At 48.4% G+C, this 26,588-nt stretch overlaps 1 protein-coding gene and 1 long non-coding RNA gene across 2 annotated transcripts; both read left to right on the forward strand.

Annotated features, from left to right (window-relative positions):
- Positions 1-452: 452 nt before the first annotated feature.
- Positions 453-26,588, forward strand: LOC144826213 (uncharacterized). Its single transcript, XR_013609710.1, has 3 exons — positions 453-539; positions 1,135-1,198; positions 26,408-26,588. It is a non-coding gene; the product is annotated as an uncharacterized LOC144826213 (long non-coding RNA).
- Positions 20,432-25,101, forward strand: LOC144826212 (uncharacterized). The gene is made up of 2 exons (XM_078684593.1): positions 20,432-20,890; positions 24,410-25,101. The coding sequence occupies exons 1-2, from the start codon at positions 20,572-20,574 to the stop codon at positions 25,030-25,032; spliced, it is 942 nt and encodes a 313-aa protein (XP_078540719.1). The 5' UTR covers positions 20,432-20,571; the 3' UTR covers positions 25,033-25,101.

A 26,588-nucleotide genomic window follows, 5' to 3' on the forward strand; every position in this document is an offset into this window, starting at 1 on the left:
CAGACTTCATGAAACAGAGGGTTGCTAATATATGATCTTCATCTGCTTACTATCAGTTCTCACAGTGAATTACCAAGACAAAGACGATGGATATGCAGGAGGCCTTAATATTTTGAAGCACGCTCGCACATGACCATCAACACATGACATGCCCACACACTATTAATAACAATATTGTTTCTTGATAGTAGAGATTTTGTGACGACGATCAGCCCAAACCGCGTAATTTTACATTTTTGAAAATGAAATTACCAGCATCACATATTGAGTAACTTGACAATTAATTATTGTTAATCTGAAGCGCGTCTATGCTTTAATGCTTGTAATTGACAATAGCTTTATTGGTTTACTATGGGCGCTCAACGCATATAGTGGACTTTATTTCCCATATTCCCTGTGACGCGAACTACGAACATGTGATCGCCCTTGTTGCATCACATGCTCCAATAACAAAGGGAATGAGATAAAAATGGCGGAGGTACGCCGCCAGTCACCTTTCCGAGTCGGCTCGGTAGACCGTTTGGAGTACCAATGGAGAGGTGAGTTGGCACCGCTGTCTTGTTTGTTATTTGAGCGCACGTCAGTTTAACTGTGTTTTACGGTTGGCTCCATAAGGGCTTCGATGACGGGCTTACTGGATATTCATTGTGTGGGCTCCTGTTTTTATCAGTAAGGAACGGGATGAATAGCAAAAGGGTTGCTGTTGTGATTTAACTAGCAAGTCACACATCTTCCTTCATGTATGCAATAGGGTAAGGTGTATGATACTATCCAACACCTTTTGATGTGCATGGCTTGGTGTATTGATGTTTTTGGGTGTTAGTGGCGTTTTCTTACAGACATTCTGAGAATCTGTTTTTTCAAAATAATAGCATATAACGTGCGCAGATAGTGTACTCTATTATAAAAATCTATGATTTCTGATCATCAACTTAAACAATATGAGCACACTCTCAGTAACTTTCGGCTAGGTACTTCTAGTCCCTTATAAGCTACCAAAGTACTATGAAGACTCATTTATGAAGAATATGACAACTATCATGGATGATGTTTTCTTTCTGTAATGCACAGACTTATCGTTTGTAGCAGGTTATATGACATTGTCTATGTCTATGCCTTCTTTGATTTTTATAGAGCGGTGCTTCTTCTGCCTGAGCCGCAGCCAGGTGAGGCAAGGCCATACCCTCCTGCTAATTAGGTAAGCCGGAGTAGTTACATACTATGTGCAAAAACATATGTACACTGCCTGTTGTTTACCTTGATGAGACACTTGCAGATGGTAATTGTGCCAGCTTAGGATGTCTATATCTAGAGACACTAAGTTTTCTTATTCTTCTTCCTTTTTGTTCGACATGTAACCAAACATTTTTTATGCATTTCGCAGTGGCTGAGTAATCCACATACAGTAGGAGTTGACCAGCCACTTAGGAGTCCAGGTGAAATGGTTCTTTAATTTTATTTTAGTTCACATTTGTTTGGTTCATTACAGTAGTAGCCATTGATAGAGGTCCTGATGAAGGCAGAGGATAGGAGTGTCCTGATTAACTGCCAAAACATGTTGACCAATTAACCATCTTGGCAGATATTTGTTGAAGCTGCCATGTATTTGCACTGTTTTTAATCTTGGGCAAATTGAGCGATAGAAATAAACTCTTGTTTCTCTCACATTACCAATTTTAAGTCACTTACTTTTTTACACATTTCACGCACTGCAATTTTTTCATTTTTACCCATCAATCAATACCATCATTTGACATCTATAAGGTGATCCTGTGCTTCTTAATTAGATGCAGGACATGTCAAACTAGTCCTAGTTTACATCTTTTATGATTCACTTTGGGAAATATCTGAGGAAGCCCAGATGATGACCAGGGCGGTATCGGATGGTGACTGATGGGTATCCTTATTTGTAAAGGTATTTTCTCATGTAGTTACACACTTAATTTGTTGGTTTATGTCTACTTAAGGTAGATTTGTTTCAGGTAGACCCGTGGACACTCTGTGTATGCTATGCTCATGTGATTTACACAATTCAGTGTTGCAGCCAGGCCCACTAGCAGCATTTGATTTACAGGCTCTGGACACACACAGTGCACTGCACTAGGACCTACTAGTAAATCAAATATGCCAATCATGGAATCACCAATCCATAAATACAATTTACAGGGAAAGCATTTGCACTTTAGCACTAATCAGCAGTGGTAAAGTGTCCAGAGTCATAAAACCAACAAAAACCGGGTCCAAAACAGTAGGCTAAAGAGCAAAAAGTCCGGGGATAAACCAGCTTGACAAGCCAGGTCTACAATTACCATCTCCTGGGTTTCCAGTTTCAAGAACAGTTTTATTATAACAGATGTATGCCCATGGGATGCTCTGTCTCCTGCATGTATTTTGGGATCACTGAAATAATATCGAGGGACAGAATATCGACCAACAAAAATATCGTTGACAAAATATCGAGAGACAAAATATCGAGTTTCTATCTACAAACAGGTAAGTACAAAAATATCGAGTTAAAAATATCGTTTACAAAAATATAGTTGTAAAAAATATCGACTTTAATAAAAACAATGTTTAATTACATTAATATAAAAAATTAATTACTAAAATATACTTAACAATACTTAAAATAACTTTTAATAATTAAATAATTAATGAAAGTAAAAAAATAATATTTTTTTAATCATATTTCTTAAAACATATATATATATAGTAACAAAATTTAATTAAATAATAGCCAATATTATTAACGTACAAATACAAAAGAGTAAAAATTACTATTCCCACTCCAGTGGGTGCAACAGTAGGGAAAGCGTTGGATAGCGTAGGGGTTAAAATTACTATTCCCACTCCAAAGAGTGCAACAGTGGATATATGACGTTACAACGCAACTTTTACAACGCACTACCATTACAACGTAAGTATTGGTAAGTATATAATAATTTTTTTAATTTAAATTATTTAAAATTAATTTAATATAATTTAATTTAATTTCATTTCATTAAATTAATTTAATGTAAATTTAATTTTACTTTATTTTTACACTGTACCCCTGTACCCCAAAAACCCAAAACTGACCCTGAACCCTAAAAAAAACCCTTTACCCCAAAACTGACCCTGAACCCTAAAAATACCCCTTTACCCAAAAACTAAAAACTGACCCTGAACCCTAAAAATACCCCTTTACCCAAAAACTAAAAACTGACCCTGAACCCTAAAAATACCCCTTTACCCAAAAACTAAAAACTGACCCTGAACCCTAAAAATACCCCTTTACCCAAAAACTAAAAACTGACCCTGAACCCTAAAAATATCCCTTTACCCAAAAACTAAAAACTGACCCTGAACCCTAAAAATACCCCTTTACCCAAAAAACAAAAACTGACCCTGAACCCTAAAAATACCCCTTTAATTTAACATAATTAGCAATTAATCAATTACATTAAATTAATTACCAATTACATTTTAATTCATTAACAAATATTTTTTAATTAACAATTAATTAAATATTACTACCAATTATTAAATTTACATATTTAATTAATTATAATTAAATTACTTCCCACCCTATTCCCCTATAAACCCACAACCCGCTACAGGAAATAAATTATTTTAATTTACATAATTAGCAATTAATCAATTAAATTAAATTAATTACCAATTCAATTTTAAATAATTAACAAATATTATTTAATTACCAATTAATTAATTATTACTACCAATTAATACATTTACATATTTAATTAATTATAACTAAATTACTTCCCACCCTATTCCCCTATAAACCCACAACCCGCTACAGAATAAAATTACACAATAATTAAAAAAAAATCATGAATTAAAAATAATTATAACATAAAATGACACTTTTCACACATATTATAACATAAAAAACACTATAAATAATTAAATATTATTTAAAAAACGATATTTTTTACTATCTAGATTATATACTTGGATATTTTCACTTTCTATATTATTTACAGTCGATATTACTTCACTTACCTTAAAAACGATATTTTGGCTGTCTATATTCTGTCCTGTCGATATTTTGTCCAAACGATATTTCAAACTCGATATTCTGTCCAAACGATATTTTGGAGTCGATATTATGTCTGTGCACCGTATTTTGATCAGTTCAATTCCTTTTTGGATTGGGTTTTCATGAAAGTATCAAGGTCTAATCTCGTCATCCTTTATTTGACTGCAGGACCAGCAAAAAGCTTAGTATTTTGAGGGATTGAGAATTATTCTGTAAAATGGGAGTACAGGCTCCCAGCAGGCAAGGTGCAGGCTTTTAGGTCCTCCCAGGAAGCATGCCTTAGAGCATAGAAGGTCACCCTACAGCAGATGCAAACCTTAGTGGGTCCACTAATTTCACTCTGCAGATAATAGCATTGGGTTGTCAATTCTCGCGCTCAATAGTCCAGGCCATGTCTGGCCTAAGGGAGAAATGCTATATGACTCGCCTCTCTAGGGATCAGAAGCAGGAATTTAGGATTTGGCTATCATTTTTTAAGTACAGTTAATGGGACATGGGTGTTGCCAACTCTTTTAAGGTCCAGCCAGATTTTTGGTGTGTTCATGGATGCAGAAGGCAGTCTGGGATTCAGTGCTATACTGGGGGATAGGTGGTGTGCCCAACCCTGAACCCAGGTTTGGGGCACAACATCACTTTATAGGAACTGCTTCAAGGCGTAAGTGCAGTTCGCCAAAGTGACCAAAAATCTCTGCTGCGCTACGTGGAGTTCTGCTGCCGTGGAGTGCATTCGATCAGGCTGTTCACTCTGATTTTTAGCCCCGGATGTTTTTCCTGTGCACCACAAACAGCACCATGCACAGCACAAGAGGGCACTGCTTCTATCTGCCGCTCGAGTAGTTTAGCTTCCTCAATGCGAAAGGATGTTTTCTCAACTCGAGCAGTTTCACACAATCGTGACCATCCGCGACCACCTGCGTTGAGAAATCTCACTGAGAGGTGGTCTAGCAGTGAATTTTCCTCACTCACACTTACTCAGTTAACGATTGTTAGCCCGAGTTAGGAAAAAACTCGGCTTTGCATTTTTGGGATCTCATCGTGCTCCGCAGAGTGCAGAAAACTCCATAAACTCTGCGATTGGAGGGGAGTTCATCGCCCAGACATAACTGTTTCCCATCATGGTGGCCTTGCACATTTGGACCAACTAATTTGGTAATAAGTCAGTGATATTTTGGTCAGATAATGAGGTAGAATGCATCAATTCACAATGGGTAAAGTACAAAAAACTGCTCAGCCTGCTGAAGGAACTAGTGTTGGTATGTCTCAAAAATAACATCTTGTTTAAAACAAAGCATGAGCCTGGTGTATTTAATAATGCAGCCGATGCATAGTCTTGTTCCTAGTTGCAGGATTTCCGGCACTATCACCCAATGGCAGAGCCCACACACTATAGAACCTTGGAACCCTGCCCTCTCTGTAATAATAACAGCAAACCTTGCACCGATAAACTTAGCAAGCGTATGAAAGGGTATTTTCCACATACACCCAGGGCAACACTCAGAATCACATTGTTTTTGCTCACTAACTGGCTAGGTTTTCTTGGGCATATACGGTCACGGGATAAATCAACAGCATTTACCAGGTGACATGCATCAGCAATGGAATGTTTTGTGAAATTGGAGGGGTGACCCGATCATTCAAACTCCTTCTCTAAGAAGCAGCCCTTAAGTGATGGTAAAGGTGAGATGGTTCAAGAACTGATCAAAGGCATCACAGAGATGTGGATAACCGTGGAAGGATCATTGCGGTCCTGCAGGGGTTGCTCTTCTCCCTTTGAGTCTGTGCCTTTCACCACTGCCTGCTCCCTCACCTTTTATGGGGTCTTCAGAGTGTCAGAAATTGTTACACGGTCCCAGCAACACCCCGAGGGAAAGCACCAGCTCAGCCACTTTCTTGGGCGGGGAGAATTGGTGGTGACCATACCCTGCTCTAAGACAGACCAATTGGGAAAGGGTGAGCAGGTCATCTTGAGAAAGGTAGCAGGGATTTCATTGTTTCCAGTAACTGCAGTTCTCAATTACCTCCAAATGCTCCCTCAGAAGGCAGTCCCTGCCTTGGTCATTCCTGCCTCAGGTGTCCCGCTGACACTATTCCAGTTCTGTCAGGTCATGCTCAGTGCCCTCCACAGAGCAGGGATCCTTCAGCCCACATTCATTTAGAATAGAGGCAGCGACATCCATCGAAGGTGCAGGGGAATGGTTATGAGAATAGGCATGTGTAAGTCGGATTGCTACAAGAACTAAGTTCGACTGAACATTTTTATTTTTATTTTACAGAGTTTTATATAGTGCAAACTTGACCCAAATCGGGTATCAGAGCGCTTTACATAGCACCAGTTGCATTACATGAGGACAGATTCATTTTTGTTAGGCACGGGGAGATTAAGTGATTTTCCTAGAACACAGGATGTTCAGCGTCATTGCCGAGACTCAAACCCAGATCCCTGGATTCAATTCTGTTGCAGCAATTAGGGCTATTTTGGTGCTGTGGTTCAGATGAATGCCTGATAGGAAGGTGTCCAGTAGGTTGCTTCTCTCTGGGTGGTCTGTGAGCTGGATGTTGATGGCTTTCTTAAGGACATTTGCTGGGTATGGGAGGAGTGAGATGGGCTCAAAAGAAAAAGGTATGCAGTTCAAAAGGGGACAAATGGAGTAGGTTAGAGAAAAGGAGCCACTACAAGGGGAGTAGTTCCTTGTTGGAAAGGGGGCCCTCACACACCCATGCTTAATCATCAGGCTTGCTCCTCTTCAGGCCAGCTCTGCAGTGCCTGATGGGCAACCTCAAGGGGGTTCTTTATCAGAGATCTTTTTCCAAAGCTGTGATGTTAAGTGCAAGTTAAGGGACCTTTGTGTAGATTGAGGAAACGTAGGTGTTGGTGTACTGACTAGTGTCTTAAAAATGGCTAGGAAAGTCGCAAATCAAATTTTAATCCATCAGTATGCCTGACTTATTAAGAACACGATGTCACCAGTGGGAACAATGATCCCTGGTGAGTTATAAGGTCAAAGAGTGAGATAGGGACATAATTTTTGGGGTCTGTGGTGGGTTTCTTTAAGAGGGGTCTTCTACGTGTTTCCAGATATCTGGGAAGACGGTGGAGTTGATTGCCGAGTTGAGGATGTGCATGAGTGTAGGGCAGATCTTCTCCCATCCTAGGTTGAAGGTGGGGTGTGGGTAGGGGTCTGTCAGAGTGTCCCAGTACATGAACATCATGATGGTCGTGGTGGTCTTGGTGCTGATGGGTGTCCAGTCAATTAGGTGGTTGAGCCAGGTATCGGCGTGGGTCGGGGGTGGACTGAGTTTTATAGGTTGAGGGTCAAAATTGCCAAAGATGTGTGCTATCTTGTTGAGGAAGTGATTGGATAGGGCATCACAGAGGTCCTGTGTGGGCGGGATTGTGTTTTTGATGGCCTCTGGGCTGGAGAATACTCTGACGATGTTGATAAGTTCCTTGGAGTGGTTCCTGCTGGTTTCAAGGCGATTGGCCAGGGTGACTGTTTTGGCTTCTTTGAGGGCATGGTGATAATTCCTGAGGGTGGACTTGAGCATGGAGTGATCTGTGGGGTTTCTGTTGGAGTGCCACAGTCTTTGTATTCATTTGCATCCTTTTTTGAGGTCTGGAGTTCTGGGGAGAACCAGGTGGTGTTTTGTGGAATGCTTTCTGCGCTGGCACTGATTCAGTCTGAGAAATTTTTGGTGGGTTGGTTTACATTGTCTGTGGTCTGGAGGGTTGTGGTGTTGAAGGCGGCTATCCATTGGGTTTTTGTGAGTTTGTTTCAGCTGCGTTGCGCAAGGGTGTAGGGTGTGGCAGTGCGTTGGGGTGATTCCACAATGGTGAAATGAATGATAATTTGATCCGACGAAGTGACTTTGGAGGTGTGGCTGAAATGAATTCTGTTGCTGGTGGTGAAGATGGGGTCTAGGGTGTGACTGGCGCAGCGCTGTGTGTGGGGCTGAAAACAATTTGCATCAGTCCGATGTTATGCATGTTCTCAAGGAGGTTAGCGGCATGCGTTTCAATCGGGTCACTGAGGTGGACATCGAGACCTCCTAGGAAAAGGTATTGCTTTGATTCAATGGCAAGTGGGGTGATAGTTTCAGTAATGGCATTGCAGAAGGCTGGCCAGGGGCCTGGGGGTCTGTAGACGAGGGTGCTCCCTACAGTTGTGTTGGCTTTCATGTGCATTTAGAAGTGGAAATGTTCCATAATGGGAGTGGAGTCATCATCTGAAGTGCTGAATTTCTGGAATCTTTGTGGATGATAGTTATCTCTTCTCCGGATTTTAGTGGGAAGTCTTTCTGGATCATTTTGTAGCTGTTTGGAGTTTGCCTTAGCTATGTCCGAGGCTGAGGCTTTTTTGAGCCAGGTTTCAATGATGAAGACTGCGTCCGGTTTGGCGGTGATGGCGTAGTCCCAGATTTCAATGGTATGCTTGCTTAGTGATCTGACATTGGCGAGCATGCAATTTAGATGGTTTTGGGGTTTGTTGGGGGAAGAGTTGTCAGTGTGGACATGGAGGTGTGGCATGTGTAGATGAAAAGTCGGCAGGTGAAAGGACCTTCTGTGTTAGCTGGTGCTTGGGAGCAGCATGAGGTGCTGGCTCTTCCAGGGTTCAGGAATTTGAATTTAGTGCTGGAGTAGCTGATTGTCTGCTGAGGACCAGGGGTTCTGACTCTGGGTACAGTCCAAGTGCGGATGGGTGCAGATGGGCCTGCATTTGGCGCAACTTTGGCACGCCTGTGGTGCGGCCACCCAGGTCGCTTCGGTTTATGCAGAAAATAAAGGCTGGGGAAGTGGGCAGCACTTGGTGAGCCTGCGGGAAGGGGGTGTGCATCTGGGCAACGCTGAGGCTGCTGGCTTCCTGGTTTAGCAGGCAATGCTGGGGGTCCAGTGAAACCGGGATTCTGAGGACAAAAGACAGCTTCCAGGGGCAGCAGAGAGCAGCAGAAAGAAGTGGCTACTTGGTCTCAGAAAGCGGGAGTGCTCAACATTAATTTCTACTTTTAAATATCTGCATCCTGCCTTTATGGATAGTTAGGCCTACATATTGGTGACTTAAAAATATTTCTAAAGAAGGTTTATGCCAGTAAAAAGGGGTATTATTTTGACAGGTCAAATTTGCAGTTTAAAACTGCAGCAGGCAGGTTTCCTGAGTGCAGCTACCATGCTGGCATGGCCATAGTTTCTCACATGCAGGCTGGTCCCATGGGCATATGTGTATGGACACATGTTCACTTGTAACTTGCAACTAGCCCAGTACCCCTCTCCCCAACTACATCACAGATGCCCTACCTTAAAAAGCGGGCATTAGTCGCAAACTTACCATGAAATAACTGGGAGTGAGACACAGGTTATGAGACTTACCCACCATAACGGTCCAAAAACCAGGTGAGTGGCTTACTAAATAGGCAGAATTCCTTTGCATCAACATGGTTTTAATCTGAGGCGTATTCCTCCAAATACAAAATGTTTTATATCAGCATTCCTTTTTCACATAATGGACTTGTCTCTCACCATATATATATATATATATATATATAATTAAACTGTGGAGTAACTACTACCTTGATTATTTTGATTCTTTCCCACAAGGGTAGATGAAGGTATTTCCATCCAGTCAGTGCACATTTTGCTTATCACGAGGTTCAAATTATGTTCAGGAATGGAGTTCGTAACTCTGTTAAAAATCACATTAATCTATTTTGGGCTTCTATGACCCATTCATATCATAGCCACTCAAAACTGGCCTTTGAGATACTATGCACCCGTAATGCCTTTCATTTTCCACAGAGGTGACAGAGAATGAGTGTATATATGAGTGCATCACAGGCATGAATGTTGGGAAGGAGAAATCTGGTATGGTGATTGTAAGAAATATATCATCTGCTCACAGAAACTATTGAATCGGATGTATATTTCAGTGGATTTGTTTATGTTCTCATATTTCTGGAATTCTGCTGCTCTCCCACTCTCTCCCATGTCGTCTTAGTCTCTCCGAGGCCAGAAAAGGAAGCAGCCAGGCTCCCTCTCCTAAGCCAAGCACAAGTCTGCAATGCAGTGTTGTGATTATTCTGAGTGCCGGGGATCGGATCTCAGCCAGGAAATGGGGGCCTGAGCATGTTTTCCACACTGGCTGTAATGCAGCCTGCATGGAGAACATGCGAAGTGCGCATGACAGTTTGACCGGACCGAGAGGGCCGGCCAAACAGTCATTGCGCACTTGGAGTGGGCAAACCACTCCTCCCCTTCTTTGAGAGCCGAGCATCCCCGCCTGCCCCTCAAAGCTGTGCAGCAGGAACAAATACAATGATAATAACCTCGAGTTTTTATCATTTTATTTGTTCTATCTTTCACTGCTATGAAGCAGAGGGGCAATGCTCCCGAGCCGGCACTGATCCCCACACAACACGATCAAAAGCTTTTTTTCTGGATTAAGCAATTTGGCTAGCGCCGCTATGGGTAGAACATTTGTCTGCCATAGGCGATAGGACAACAACCTTCGGTTTTTTCCAGAGAACCTTCCCATTTCAAAGCCTATCCGTGATGGGTGTAATTAAGGAGGCTATACTCTTGCAGACTCTTGTGGCCAAGATTTTGATTAAAATCTTCATGTGAATATTGATCAAGGAAATGGATTGGTAACTACAGAAATCTAGGCAATCTTTCTCATCTTTTGATATCTGGGGTATTATAGTATTTTTTTTTATATAGTAAACCTAATTGTTCCATGGTTTCCACTTCTTTGAATGCAGTGTATATCATACGAACCAAAAGACTATAACATTCTCCAGAAAACCCTTTTGGCTTAGGGTAAATAAGCTCAAATGTCCCACAAATCTATCTTCATCGATAGTTGTATTTGACATATTGCATTTATATAGGCTTTTGTAATATACTGCATATGCGTCCGTTACTCTAGCAGGATGAGTTAGTAGATAGCTGTTCTGTCCACGAATAACCAGACTAATAATAATAATAATAATTTAAAAAAGTAGTTAATAGTTAATAAATACATGTAATTTACAAACAAAAATAAAATCAATATAAAATATATATAAATGCAGTTAAAAGTAAGAGTACAGCCAACAAATGAACCCACTACTTTGTGGGAGTCTGCGGCTTGCCCTAATATACAGACACTAAAATAAATGTTAATCAAAGTTGTTAATTACATGTTTAATAACTAATAAATAGCAGTTGCGAGCCCATTAACAGATACATGAAAATGAAGCACTAATCGCCAGCTGATTCTTATGTGTGGGTTTCACATCAGATATTGACTTGCAGGCAGCTATTAAAACTTTTATGAAAACTTGTGCTTATTAAAAGTCCATGCTATTAAACCCCATTTGCATATAGCCAGGTTCTGAACTGGGATGGTGCAGTGAGCTAAAAAACGGTGTTGGATCTAGCCCTGATCTCTTGACTGGGTGAGAGTATTCTGCTTAATTCAGAAACTCTGTCCATCACCACCCCTTGTTGTTAAATATTTTGTCCACCCTAAGCGTGGAAGGGTATACTCAGATGTGAGTCCCTTGCTCATTGCACCATCAGGATTCAAGCAAGCCGGGCCGACGACGCCTGAAATGGCAGAAACCGGTCCCCGGAAGCTTGTTTCCTTCCCAGTGTAGGAATTGGCTTGGTAGTTTGGTTTGCCCTGTTCCCATCATGCACTGGGACAGGAACAGACTAATTTGCATATAGCCAGGTTCTGAACTGGGATGGTGCAGTGAGCTAAAAAACGTTGTTGGATCTAGCCCTGATCTCTTGACTGGGTGAGAGTATTCTGCTTAATTCGGAAACTCCGTCCATCACCACCCCTTGTTGTTAAATATTTTGTCCACCCTAAGCGTGGAAGGGTATACTCAGATGTGAGTCCCTTGCTCATTGCACCATCAGGATTCAAGCAAGCCGGGCCGACGACGCCTGAAATGGCAGAAACCGCTCCCCGGAAGCTTGTTTCCTTCCCAGTGTAAGAATTGGCTTGGTAGTTTGGTTTGCCCTGTTCCCATCATGCACTGGGACAGGAACAGACTAATTTGCATATAGCCAGGTTCTGAACTGGGATGGTGCAGTGAGCTAAAAAACGGTGTTGGATCTAGCCCTGATCTCTTGACTGGGTGAGAGTATTCTGCTTAAATTCAGAAACTCTGTCCATCACCACCCCTTGTTGTTAAATATTAAACCCCATGTGGCCGCCTGCAAACAAGTTGGTAAGCCAAGTATTCTGAAGGAAGTTTTTAAAAATACAATCCTCTCATTGATATAAAGCCGGACAGCAACAGGGAATGTACATATTTTTTTCTGTTTTAATATAAAACCTGCATTGCAGCGATGGCACCTTTCCTCTCCATGACTGCCTGAATCCCACCAGATTTGAATAGAGCGCACCCTCACATATTCCCCTTCAACCTGGAATGGTATGGACGCAATCAAGATATGGCTGTGTGCTACCAAATTCATATGGATGCAGTGCGAGGGATACAGGCTTCCAATTACTACAGATCATAAGAGATTTCTGGATAGATGCCAGATATAGCTTTAGCTTGACGCACGCTTTAAACGTGCTATAAGAGGATTCGCTCTCGGACATCTCTTTTAATTCCAAGGCATCTAGCGCCTCAACTATAGATGATACTATATGGTTTGGTTTTGTGTTTGAATCTCTAGAGAAACTGGGGATTTTAAAAAGTTTTAATTTTTATTACTGATTCAAAATTACCTGAATCTATCCTAAAAAATGCAAAATAAACTCAAACATGTGTCAGAAGAAGGCCCTACTTCTAAATTGTTAAAACTAAGGTAGTAAGATCAAGATGTCGACCCTGGATAGGTAGACCCGGAAGTTTACAAAAAATGATTTGTTCTCAATAAACTTTTCTAAACATAGTTTTCTGAGATTTCTATAAGTTTGACATGGGCAGGTTGACATTAACATCAAAACCCTGAGGCTTAGAACCGCAGAAATGAATAGTTCTTCCCTAAATTATATCAATTTCGAAACGCAGAAGAAGGTGACGTTACAATTTCAGTTATTTTCAGAACAATAAATCAATCACACTTGGCTGAAAGTAAGCTTCAAAATGTTTGAGGCTGAGTGAAAGCATTTACCAATGCTATGATAGAGACTCAAATCTGCGGTGAGAAGGAACTGCTAGAGTGAGACATCTGTTGTAGATTTGAAGACTCCCTGGCAGGTCTGAGGCACTTTTAGCAGTATGTATTCACAGGCTAGAGTTAATGGCCCTGATAGAGCGCAGAATGTCCTGCTAGCCTAGCACTACCTTTCCTGGTACCTGGGCTGGTGTGAGTGCAGGGGTGTGGTGCAGCGGCCAGGGCAGCTGACTACAGAGCACAGGGTTTTACGGTTCGATCCCCGGCTACTGCGGCAGCTCAACTCAGCATCATGTGACTATGGACAATAGCTCACTTAATTTCCATGATGGCCCCCAGCTCCTTGAGACCTGTAAGGGTGAGTAGTTTGCGCTTTACAAATACAGATTTACATTAGTATACTTGTTACCCTAGTTAAAGTTACATTTTCCTCCCTCCCTCCACGGGCCATGGGCAGTGGCGTTACTCAAAAAGTAGCCCACCCCTCTCAGCAAAATGAGATGGGGGAGGCCTCTGAGCCAGCTATAGCTTTCAGATGAAAAACTTAGGGGTATTAATGGTTTAAGAAAGGAAACCAGCAGAGCCAGACAGCTTTTAGTAGAATTGGTATCATCGCCAAGAGGCCCTAGTGTTTGTCAGAAGTGTGTGGTGAATTAGAATCAGGGGTGCAATTAGACCCAAACTTCAGGGGGGGGGACTAACTCTCCCAGCCAGGGCTGGCCCTTTCACTAGTCGAACACGGTGCAACAGCCTTTTTTGGCGCCACTCCGCCATTCCCTCATTTTCCATGAATTCCCTCACTACCACTCACCAACAATGCACCCCATCTTTCTGTAACACCTTTCTGACAAACATTTAATTTTATTATAGTGCTACTCAGAGTTTACTCACACCCAGTTCTGTAATCTATATGGTGCACGTTGTTTGTAGCAGGCACATGAACCCTCTTGGGGTGGCAGGAGTGCCCATGTGAGTGCATGGTGAGCGATGCATCAGTGTGAAAGTAGGGTAAGGGGAGTGACTGCAGGGTGAGTGAGGTGACCATATGAATGTGGGTGCAGATGTAAGTGAAGAGTGGGACGAATGAATGCATGGTTAGTGATGGGCTTGTTTGAGGAGTGAGATTGCAGATTGAGCAGTGAGGGGGACAGGTGAGTGAAGTGTCACATGAGTGCAGGGTGAGTAGTGTGCCAGTGTGACTGCAGAGTGAGGTACAGGGTGAACAACACAAGTGCATTGTGAGTGGAGAGTGATCACTGTGAGTGCAGGGTGAGTGGGTGAATGGTACGAGTGCATGATGATCAGTGTGAGTGCATTGTGATCGCTGTGAGTGCAGGTTGAGCGTGAAAGTGAAGGGCGAGAATGAGGAGTGAGTTGTCGGAATGCAGGGTTCATTCCCAGACACTTGAAGTAACTCAGCTTGTTATTGACAGCAGCGTAGGACTTCAGACATAAGTTAAACTATTGCTATTATGGCATTAATCTGGGATAGAGGAACAAAATAATGTGATGAACCTGCAACAAACTTCCAGTCTTATGATTTGAGTTGCCAGCATATTATTTTGATGTCCCAGACGGTACATAGAGCCATATTTTCAGCATTTATCTTTGCATATTTTGAACGGCAAAAATAAATAGAAAGCACTTTTAATTTCGTTGTATGGCTGCCTGAAAAATCCTTGACTGCTAATTAAAGGGAACAAAGACAGATTACAAATGAATACATAGTTTTTATTTATAACCCTATTTAGTGTCAAGACAAGGTCTTTGCAGGCCTTTTAAACAAAACATGGCTGGAATTTTTCTTCTGGCAACCCTACTTTATATTCCTTTACATGAAATGCATTCACACACTACCCCAGTAAATGTAAAATACAACTGTAAGGAATAGGCAGAGTGGGGGCCCAGGTGGTACGGGAACCAGAAAAAAACCTATGCCTCTGTAACCAGTTTATAAAGATATATGCAAAGGGTCTTTAAAGACCTGAGAAAAACTCCGGCGTGCCGCAGATAAGACTCCAGATATTACACAGCTGAGCCCACAGCAGCTCGAGCTGCAGCAGCCCGGGCTGAGACATGAGGGGGGGGGGGCTGAAGCCCATTTAGCCCTGTGGGTGTTGTGCGCCTGATTAGAATAGATTGTTATAAGGAACTGTTGAATGCACTGGCAGGCCATTCTTTAAGCGTAGGGCTTGTCCCCTGGTCTTTCGTGGCTTCCTCCACTTACATAAATAAAGTTAAAATGAACTGCTCATTTAAAACTGATTTCTGACTCTTGTTTGGATTAGCTATGTCCTTTTGCAAACTGCGCATGCATTTGGCAAAAGCTGCAGCGTAGCCAGGGCTTGGCGTGCACAGTCCTTGTATTTCTAGAAATTATGGCGTTGTCTCTTGCTTACCACCTACTCCGCCTGGAGAGCCAATAATAAAGTGCCTCTGGCTTTTTACTTCTAAGCCTAGGTTATACAAATTTGCACATCACTCAAGTGAATGGTGCACTTTACTTAACTCCTCACTTTAACATCTTGTCAGAGGAGAGGGTGGGATCACCAAGACGTCTTCACCAAACCAGTCTCTGTGACAACTTGGGAAAGGGTGCCATTAAGGTCACATTTGTATTTTCTTTAGTGCAAAATTACACACACAGTTGAAGAGAAGCCCATTTTGAGTGTCAGTTAAATGGTTATGGTTGCATTGAGGAAGCAGTGCGCTGGCCGGAAAGAACCCAGGTAAGTTTAAACCTCTGAGCAACTGCACGTAGAAGAAAAGGTTTAAGGGGAATATTTACATGGCGATTTCGGGACCAGAACGCCACTTTTAGTGATGTTCTGGTGGCAATATCTCCTTCCCTTCATTTACAAGGTGGTGTTAAGCCACTTAACGTGGCTTAACACCGCCTTGTAAATAAGGCCCCTTTTCACACTTCACTTGGCATGAAAGGGATGTGCAATGGGTGTTGCAGTGGTCGTACCGCCGCAACACCTATTACTTTTTGACAAAGCCCCATATTTACATGGATGGTGCAGAGCCAAAAACTAAGCCAAGGGAATACCTAGAGGCATATTTACAAAAGAAGTGACGGAGCGCGGCGTTACCCTTGTTGGCGTAAAGCCGCGCTCCGCCACTTCTTAAATGTAGAACTGCACTGTATTTACAAAAATACGGTGCAGCCCTGTGTTTCTCCCTTCACTAGCGCAAAATTTAGCAGCCTAGTGCTAACCCAGGCACCTTCGCACCATAGTGCAGGGGTGACTGCGTTGAGTGGAAGGATGTCTATGTTCAAGAAGTTATCCCTTCCTGCATATAAACAATCTGAAATCGCGTTTTGTAACTTCAATGTGTGCTGCTTTGTGCAGCACACATAGAAGTTGCAACTCGTCATAATTTTTTTCTAATGATGGTTTATGTGCAGGAAGGGACACCTTGCTACATATAAACAGTCAACTGCGTTTCACTGTTTCTATGTGTGCTGCACAACCCAGCAGGCATAGAAACAGCAAAAACAGGGTGAAAAAAAACATTTCTCCTAGTTTCATCAGGTTAAGACCAGGTTTTCCCTGGTCTTAATTTTGGTGCTTCCCAATATTTACACCAGCCATGTAAATATAGGGCAGCGTCAAAATCAATAGTTGTTGCGGTGGAACGCCCACCACAACACCCATTGCCCGCCCCTTTCACGCTAAGTAGGGTGCCTTATTTACAAGTCAGCGTTAAGCCACTATAAGTGGCTCATCGCTGCCATGTAAATAAGGTCACGCCCATATTGCCACAGGAACGTCACTATAAGTAACGTTCCTCTGGCGATAGGGGCATGTAAATATGCCTCCTGGTCTTAGACTGGTGATACAAGGAAAAATTATTCATTTCTTCTTGTATTTTGCTCTTTTCATGCAGGCTGCATTCTGCATCACACATAGAAGCAGCAAATCGTCTTTGAAGATAGTTTATGTGCAGGAAGGTGTCCCTTCCTTCACATAAACAATTGCCACTGCAGCGCAGGCACCCTTGCAACATGGCTCAGGGGTGCTGCGCATTCTCTAGGCAGCTTTTTCAGCACAAGCACTAAGAGAAACGTAGGGGTGTGCCGTATTGTAAAAAAGACGCATCCCTGCATTTAACAAATGTCAGAGCGCGCATTGCCAATTTTGGAGTAACACTGTGCTCTGATATTTTATTTTAAATATCCCCCTAAATCTTTTCTCTGTACTCTCTGCTTCCCTATCTAACTGCTGGTCTCTCTCCAGCTGTAATGAGGTCGGTGTTAGCTGCTTCATAGTTATGACTGCTGATGCATGCTTTATTTCCTCTGCAAATTATATTTGTTTAATGTATCAGTGGGACATCTAGATAATTCGCTGTCAAATTAAATAAATATAGTATGCAAAGAAAATAAAACAAGCATTAGCATAGCCACCAAGGGTAGATTTTTTTGAGGGGGAAATTCTGTGTGTTAGTGGGAGTGGATGAATTAATGATTGCCAAGGTTTGGACTGGCCTCTTATGCACTTCCAGATGGGCCAGCTTGAAATGGCCATTTTTGCTTGTTCCATGGGTTGCGATAGAAATTAAAAAAAAATGCACCCCCCCACACCCCCCACCCTCACCCCCTCTCCACTGGCCCTTTTAAGCTAGCCCTTCTGGCAGTGCCATGGTACCTAACAGGCCAGTCCAACAATGCTGACTGCAGACGTTTACTGAGTGAGAGGCAAAATATGAATGACTGGGTAGATGTTTGAGTTGGGTTAGTGGGTAGTAGTGTGAAGCTTACCGTAGATGTGTGAATTTGAGTTAGTAGGTAAAGTAAGTCAATTCGGGTGGTGAAGGGGAAAATAATTTTTGAACACTGGTGGGTGAGTGTGTGTGAGTGAGAGTAAGAAGATGGGTACAATAGTTTGGGTTGGTGGGCCAAGGGCTGGTAATGTTGATGAAAGGTTGAAGGGCCTCTGCACAGACACAGGCTCTTGCGGAATAGTCAGATCTGAAGGACCAGTAGATACTATAATTTACTATTACTGATCACGGGGAATGAAAGGCAAAGGGTGCCTGTTGCAATTAAAACCTAGTATGTGGGGGCAGACGCAACCAGGTCTGAGTAGCAGTGGCGGCTGGTACGGATCGGGGTTGGTAGGACAGAGGGGGTAAATAAATATTAAAATACCTCCTCGCGGCTTCTCTCCTCTCTGAGTCCGTCAGGAACAGGAGGCCCCCAGGCCCCCTAAGTCAATCACAATGCTGCAATGCAGCACTGTGATTGGTCTGAGTGCCGTGGTTCTGCGCTCAGATGGGGACTGGGAGCATGGGCATGTTCTCACCCCGGATGTGCTACAGCCTGGGTGGAGAAAATGCAAAGTGCCCATGACTGCTTGGCCGGCCCAAACATTCATGCGCATTTACAGAGTGCCCACCCCGCCCCCGAACTGTGAGCAGAGCAGCCCTGCCCTGCAAAGTTGCCACAGCAGGCAAAAAATAGCGATAATAACATTGAGTTATTATCATTTTATTTTTCCTTTATTAGACTGCTAAAAAACAGTGGGACGACGCTGTATATTGGACTTGCTTGCTATGCTCGCTTGAGGAGCACAATCTAGTGGATGAATTTACTCCACACCACTTGTTCCAGTCACTTCATTTGAATATTGGGGATTTGGGGGGGTGGCCGACCAACGGGAGGCTCGCCCCCCCGGGGAAGTTTGGGGCACCAGAGGAGGGGGGGGGGGAGGGGGAAGTTTGGCCCTATGGGTGCGCCGTAGCGGCGCTTTTTGGGCTGGTTGGGCGGTTTGGGCTCCTTTTGGGCTGCCTGGGGACGTGGGGGTATATAGGCGGCCATTTTGTGTCACCGCGCACGTTTGTGGTGCGGTGACACAGCAGCCAGGTCGGGGAAATATTTTGTCCGGCTATAGTGATTTCGGGCCCGGCGGTTGTGTGGCGGCGGTGCGCGGCTTGTCCGAACCGTGGGAGCGGGCTGAGGAGTGTGCGACGCTCCGGCGGTTTGTGGTGCGGTGATCCGGGTCGGCGGTAGGGGGCGTGAGGACTGGGATGGCGGCGACGGACCCGCGTGTTGTGGAGGCACTGAGGCTGTTGGCAGAGGCGGGCCGCATGGACTTAATGCGGCCCGACGTGCAGGTGAGGCCGCCGCGGCGCGCTGCCATCGGCGCCGCGGCAGCTGTGGCGGCGTGCGACCCTCCGAGGTCGCGGGTTGCTCGGCGGGGGGGGAGGGGGGGCGGGGGGGCGGAAGGGGGAGGCCGGGCGGTGGCCAAGGCTCCTGCGAAGGCCGCGGCCAAATCAAAGGGGGGGGCGCGGAAGGCCCGGGAGGCGGGGCGGAAGAGGCCGCTCGTCTTCGTGACCGGTGGGGAAGGGGGGGTGGGGGGAGGGCGGGAGGAGGGGAGTGCAGCGGTGGATGCGCGGCCGGGGGGCCTGGGAGGTGTGGGGGAGGGGGGTGGGGATCGGATGGTTGTGGATGGGGAGGGCGCGAGCAATGGTGGGGGGGGGCGGGGGGGTGACAGTGCGGAGGGGCCTGCGGGGGGGGAGGGCGCTAGTGGCGGTGGGGAGCGCGGGGAGTTGGTGGGGGTGGGGCTGGGGGGGGCTGCTTCGCCGCTGCTCATAGAGGAGACAGATGTGGAGGAGGAGGGGGTGGGGGGTGGGGGGGGGGGGGGGAGGACACGGAGCTGGACTGGGGTGAGTCATCGGAGGAGGAGGGGGGAGGGGGGGCGAGGGGGCGGTTGGCGCTGGGGCAGGGGGCCCGGGGGGGGGAGAGGGGCCGGGCGGGGGTGAGAGGGCGGGGTGGGTCGGAGGCGCTGGGTGGCGGGAGGGGAGGCGGCGGCTTGACCGGCGAGGGGGGTGGGTCGGGGGGGCGTTTGGGAGGGGCGGTTTTGAGGGGGGGGCTGGGGGCCGGGATGGGGGCACAGGCGGGCGGGTGGCGAGTTTTGGGTGGGGTACGGGGGGCAGTGGCGTGGCCTGGGGGGAGGCTGGGGGGGTGGGGCGTGGAAGGGGGGTGGGGCCGAGTTGGGGTTTCGGGGGGTGGGGTGGGCCGGGGGGTTGGGCGGGGGAAGGGGCTTGGGAGTTGGGGGGAGGGAGTGTCCCGGCGCGGCGCGGTGGCCATTCGTCGGGATGGGGGAGGGGTGCGGCGATGGGGTGGGGGTTTGGCGGTGGGGGCAGCGCGTGGGGGGGCGAGGGGGGTGGTTTTTACCCTGGCATGCTGGACTCCACCTTTTTTCCTTGGCAGGAGCTGTTGGTAAGGCGCTCGGGGGAGCAGCATGCGGCTCCCACCCACCGAGTGGATGGGCCGGCTCTGTTTGGTGCGGACGGCCGAGCTCCGACGAGGGACCTGGCTCAGGGACTGGGCGAATGGAGGCGAGACGCGTCTCCGCCGGCCCCTCCCCGATGGGTCTCTACGGCCGCCGGGGTTGGGGGAGTAAGGATGGACACGAATATTTCTGGATTGCCTGCGAGTGTGGTGCCTAGGAGGGGGAGTGTGGACTTGATGGATTTAATGCGGGTGTGTCGTGAGCGGGCGGGTTTGAGCCGGGTGGAACTCCAGTTGGGGGGCCAAAGTGGTGTGGTGCCGGCGGATGGTGAGTCTGAGGAGGAGGGAGAGATTCGGGAAGATGGGGGGGCTGGTAATGGTGTTGGAAGTGTATTTCAGGTGCCAGCACGGCAGGAAGCTCCCAGAGTGACGGCCCCCTCGGCTCAACTGGTTAGGCGGCGGGACCCGGCAAGGACGCCGACCTTGACGCCAGGTAAGACAGGTGACGGCGCGGGGAGCGCTAAGAGGCGTTGTGTGCAGGTGTCCGTGGGGTCTGGGGGCGATGGGGAGGATGGGTGGCGGCTGGTGCGGGGTCGGTATGTGCAGGACGCGGGAGTCGGTACCGAAGGCGTGGGGTCGGGCGGGGCTGCGCCGGGCGGAGGAAGCGGGGTTGCGGCGGCGGGCGACGCGGCGCCGGGCGGAAAGGAGGCGGCGGGGGGAAGTAAGGAGAGTTGGTAATCCCGGTGCGGAGGCTTCCGTACATGGGGCTGACCAAGCCGCTGGGGGCGCACCTTTCCGCGGCTACGAAGGAGAAGATTTGGAAGGGGGAATACATCGATATTTTGAAGCTGCTGCATAGGGAGTTGACATCGAAGGAGGGGTCAAAAGAGGAGGAGCAGGAGTTGGCTAGGCGCCCAAGGGTGCCCCTGACGCTGGACAATTGGTCGGCGGCGTTCCTAATTTACGCGAGCGTGTATTGCGAGAAATTCCCGGACAGGTGCGTCGCGCTCTTTAAATACATGGATGTGGTCCGACGGGCGCAGGTGACGTACGGCGGGTATGCTTGGTCGCACTACGACGAGGAGTTTCGGGCTCGCTTGGCGGGGGACCCCGAGGCCCAGTGGGGGGAGCTGGATTCTGATTTGTACCAGCAGACGATGGGAGGGGCCAAGTTTGGCCGCACCATCTACACGGCCAGCGGTTTGCCGCTGGCGTCCCCCCCCCTTTTCGGCGCGCCCCACCCGTGGGGGGGTGGGTCAGGGCGCCTCCGGCAGCCAGGCCACAATCGGGGCCTGCTGGGATTTCAATAGGGGTGCCTGCGGGCGGGCGGCGTGCCGTTTCCGGCATGAGTGCTCTTCGTGCGGACGGAACCACCCGGCGCTGCGGTGTTGGGGTTCCGGGGGCCCCCCAGGCCAGCTGCCCCCGCAGGGGGGTGGATTTGCCAGAGGGGGTTCAGGCGGGGGGAGGGGTGGGGGTAGAGGGGGGGGAGCAGGGGCTCTGGGAAAGGGCTCGTACGCCGGTTAGGATCGAGCGGATGGAGCCCTGGTTGGCGGCGTATCCGCGGGCGGAGGATGCTGCGGTGCTGCGCAGGGGTTTTCGGGAGGGTTTTCGGTTGGGGTACGAAGGTCCCCGGATTGCTCGCTGGGCGGAAAACCTAAAATCGGTGAACGCGCACAAGGGCATAGTGCGAGAGAAACTGTTCAAGGAGGTCAGGGAAGGGCGGATGGCGGGCCCCTTCACGGCGCCGCCGCTGCCAGGTTTGATCGTTTCCCCCATCGGGGTGGTGCCTAAGAAGGAGGAAGGGCAGTTCCGACTGATACAGCACTTGTCTTGGCCGGAGGGGGAGTCGGTCAATGCGTACATTTCGGCGGATTTGGCGTCGGTGACGTATTCGTCGGTGGACGTGGCGCGACGTCTGGTTGCGACGGCGGGGCGGGGTGCGCTGTTGGCGAAATGCGACATCAAGTCGGCATTCCGACTCCTTCCGGTGCACCCGGCGGATTACCAGCTGCTAGGGATCCAGTTTCAAGGTCACTACTTTGTGGATAAGGCGCTGCCGATGGGGTGTTCCATTACGTGCGCACTATTTGAACGGTTCAGCTCCTTCATTCAGTGGGTTTTTTCCAGGCGCACAGGCTCGGAGTCAGTGACGCACTATCTGGATGATTTCTTCCTGGTGGGGCGGCCCGGTGCGGCGGATTGTCAGCGGCTGCTGGATGGTTTGGCCGGGTTGATGGGGGAATTTGGGGTTCCCCTGGCGCCAGAGAAGACGTGCGGTCCCAGTACGGTGTTGTCCTTTCTCGGTATCGAGCTCGACTCGGTCGCCATGGAAGCACGCCTGCCAGAAGACAAACGGGTGGCGATGTTGGGTCTGGTGGATGACATGTTGGCGAGGCGGAAGGTGACGGTGCGGGACGTACAGGTGTTGTTGGGTCATTTGAATTTTGCGTGCCGCGTGGTGCGGGCCGGACGGACGTTTTGCCGGCGTTTGGGGCTGGCGTTGTCGGGTTTGCCATTGCCGCATCACCATGTGCGCCTCTCGGCGGGGGTGAAGGAGGACCTGCGCATGTGGCGGGCTTTCTTGGAGCGTTTCAATGGGGTGCCGATGGCGCCGGCGGAGGACTGGGAGTGGGAGGTCACCATGTACTCGGATGCGGCGGGCGTCGGTGGTTTCGGCCTGTACTGGGAGGGAAAATGGTGTGCGGAGCAGTGGCCGGACCATTGGCAGGCGGGGGGGGAGGAGCATTGCGTTCCTGGAGTTGTTCCCCTTGGTGGTGGCTGTCACGGTGTGGGCAGGGGCGTTGGCACACAAGAGGGTGCTTTTTCGAGTGGACAACATGGCCGTCGTGCAGGTGGTGAACAGGCAGTCGGCTCGGGATCCTCAGGTGCTGAAATTGATGCGGGTGTTTGTCTTGCGGTGCTTGGACAATGACATACTGTTTCAGGCGCGCCACGTTCCCGGTGTGGACAATGACATTGCGGATGCCTTGTCTCGTTCACAGTGGGAGAGGTTCCATGGGCTAGCCACGGCGGCGGAGGAAGTCAGGACGCCGGTGCCGGAAGAACTGTGGTCGGTAGGCGAGGCCGGGTCTTTCAGTTGGTGAGGACGTCTGTGGCTGTGTCGACATGGAAGGCTTACGAGCTAGCGTGGGAGGAATTTCTGCAGTCAGGTGCGGTTCGGTGTGGGGACAGGTGGCAGCGCGAGGAACAGGTGGTAAGATTCATGTTGGCGCTTATGGACAGGGGTTTGTCGCGGGTGTCAATTGCGGGAAAGTTGTCGGCGGTGGCCTTCATGGGGAAGATGTGGTGGGGTTACCCTCCGTCGGCGGGGGAGTTGGGAACCAGGCTGCTGGAGGGGTGGGCGAGGGAGCGTGGGGCGACAGTGCGGCGGCGCCGTCCCATTTCGGCGGTTTTGCTGGCAGGAGTGATTGGCGCGCTGCCGGAGGTGTGCAGGGATGTGGGCGAGTCGGTGCGTTTCTCTACGTTGATGTCATGGCTTTTCTTTGGGGCGTTTCGAGTGTCGGAGCTGCTGGGTGCAAGGGGGCGGCGGGGGGTGCTGTGGGGAGAGGTGGAGGTGCGGGACCGGGAAGTGGCGGTGTGTTTGAGACGCTCGAAGACTGACCAGCGGGGGGTTGGTACTTGGGTGGTGCTGGGGCCGGGCGACACGGAGGGGGTGTGCCCGGCGGTTTGGGGCAGGAGGTTGATGGCTGAAAGTGGCGTGTCGGAGGGGGAGGTTTTTGGGCGGGGTGGGGGGGGAAGGGTGACGGCGTCGCAAGCGTTGTGGGTCTTGCGGCGGGCGCTGCGGGTCCTGGGGGAGGATCCCCTGGCGTTCGGGACGCATTCTTTTAGGATTGGGGCAGCGACGGAGGCGGCACGGAGGGGTTGGGGTAAGGAAGAGATTCAGAGGCTGGGTAGGTGGAAATCGGACGCTTACAGGACGTATGTGAGGTTGAGGGAGGCGGATGGTGCTTTGTCGCAATGATTCCCGATGTTAATATATGTGTCTTTGCAGGTGCTGTGGCGGGGCCGGATGTGGCTGTCCTGAATTTGTATATTGTGGGACATTCGTTCGTCAGGCGGGCTGAACGAGCGGAGTGGGACAGACATCAGGCGCTCAATTTGGGATTGGATCCGGGGTTGTATAGATGTCATTGGAGGGGAAAAGGGGGTAGGCGTTGGCATGAGTTATTGCCATTGTTAAACACGTTGGTAAAAGGGGGGGTGTGCCCGGATGTGGTGGTAATTCACCTGGGCGAGAACGACTTGGTGCAGTGCAAGGGTTTGGCGCTGCTCAAGCAGATGAGACAGGACCTGCAGGAAATCGGGAGGCGATGGGCGGGCTGCCATGTCATATGGTCAGAATTTATTCCCAGGCGGGTGTGGAGGGGAGCTGAGCGCCCAGGGGCCATAGACAGGGCTCGAAGGAAGATCAATCGGGAGATGCGCGTTTTCTGCGCCAAGGAAGGGGTGGGGAGGATGGAGCACCCGGAGTTGTGCTATGGTGCTAACTATTTCTTCCTGGAGGATGGGGTCCACCTGTCCAGGTACGGCATGGAGCTGTACATAGTGCAGTTAAAGGAGGCTATAGATGGGGCCCTGGGGGTGGTTCGGTACCCCAGGAGACAGGAGTCCTAGTGGGGGGGTCGAAAGTCGTAAGCGACTTTCGAGTGGCGCTGTCCTAAGGAAATAGGGTGGTTGGCTGGAGGCCTGGGACTGCATGGTAGCGGGGGTTTGGGGTCATGGAGGTCATTAGGGGCATCTAGTAGAGGGGCAGGTTGATGAGCGTATGTTGTTGTATTACTGTTGCAATGTTCGGGTTTGCATTTAGGGGTGGGGGTGGGGGGCTGTTAGGCAGTTGTTAATTAGTGAGCAGTAGTTTTGTGCGGCACAGGCCAAGGGGGATGTTTTTATATGTGCACCTGATTCCAATAAAAGCGGCCTTTTTCACACACTTCTGGTGTCTGTGTCCGTGCTTCCCCCCCCCCCCCCTCACCTACTGGTGTGCCCCAATGGGGATTTGGGGGGGTGGCCGACCAACGGGAGGCTCGCCCCCCCGGGGAAGTTTGGGGCACCAGAGGAGGGGGGGGGGGGAGGGGGAAGTTTGGCCCTATGGGTGCGCCGTAGCGGCGCTTTTTGGGCTGGTTGGGCGGTTTGGGCTCCTTTTGGGCTGCCTGGGGACGTGGGGGTATATAGGCGGCCATTTTGTGTCACCGCGCACGTTTGTGGTGCGGTGACACAGCAGCCAGGTCGGGGAAATATTTTGTCCCACCCTCCCTCCCTTTTTTGCAGGGTTTCTTCGGGTTTTTTGTGTTAGGCCCACGCTGTTTTCCCCTTGCGGGGTGGGGGGGGGGGGGGTGGTCGAGGATTTGTCCCGAGGGGCTTTTTTGGTTGAGGGTGCACTATTTAGGTTTGAGGTTGTGTTTTTTGTCGCTGGAACAGGTGCGTTGTGGGGCGCTGTCCTAAGGAAATAGGGTGGTTGGCTGGAGGCCTGGGACTGCATGGTAGCGGGGGTTTGGGGTCATGGAGGTCATTAGGGGCATCTAGTAGAGGGGCAGGTTGATGAGCGTATGTTGTTGTATTACTGTTGCAATGTTCGGGTTTGCATTTAGGGGTGGGGGTGGGGGGCTGTTAGGCAGTTGTTAATTAGTGAGCAGTAGTTTTGTGCGGCACAGGCCAAGGGGGATGTTTTTATATGTGCACCTGATTCCAATAAAAGCGGCCTTTTTCACACACTTCTGGTGTCTGTGTCCGTGCTCCCCCCCCCCCCCCCCCCCTCACCTACTGGTGTGCCCCAAAGTTAGCTCCAAAACGAACTCAAGTCTAGCATCCATTTTGTGGCTAACAAAATTTTTTTGCTAAGCTTAAAGACCTGAAAAACCTGAACTTGTGAAATGTAACGGTCGTAATAGCTATAAAGGTGCGCTATCAAGATCTATACTTAAGTGAGTGCTAGCATTTTACATAGTCTTTTCTAATATATCTATTAATTCTTTGTATTTCACTTTCACAGCTGGACTCGCTGATTAAATTACAGAAGCTCTACACTCGCAAAAGCTACATGTCTAAACTTCGGAATAAGGAGAATCGTCGCAAAAGTCTAAAATGCAATAAATACATAATCTGTGGTGTTTTGAAAAACCTTACACAAAGCTATTTGAAAATGAACCTTTAGGTGGCAGCGTCGTCTTACT

Source organism: Lissotriton helveticus, chromosome 3_2 (assembly GCF_964261635.1).
Source record: "Lissotriton helveticus chromosome 3_2, aLisHel1.1, whole genome shotgun sequence".
Lineage (NCBI taxonomy): Eukaryota > Metazoa > Chordata > Amphibia > Caudata > Salamandridae > Lissotriton > Lissotriton helveticus.

Bases quoted from the DNA above. Each gene is read 5' to 3' on its own strand.
- LOC144826212 (XM_078684593.1), top strand. From the start codon at position 20,572: ATGGACACGAATATTTCTGGATTGCCTGCGAGTGTGGTGCCTAGGAGG. The intron at 20,891-24,409 runs GTAAGACAGGTG...GTGTCTTTGCAG, and splicing joins GACGCCGACCTTGACGCCAG to GTGCTGTGGCGGGGCCGGAT.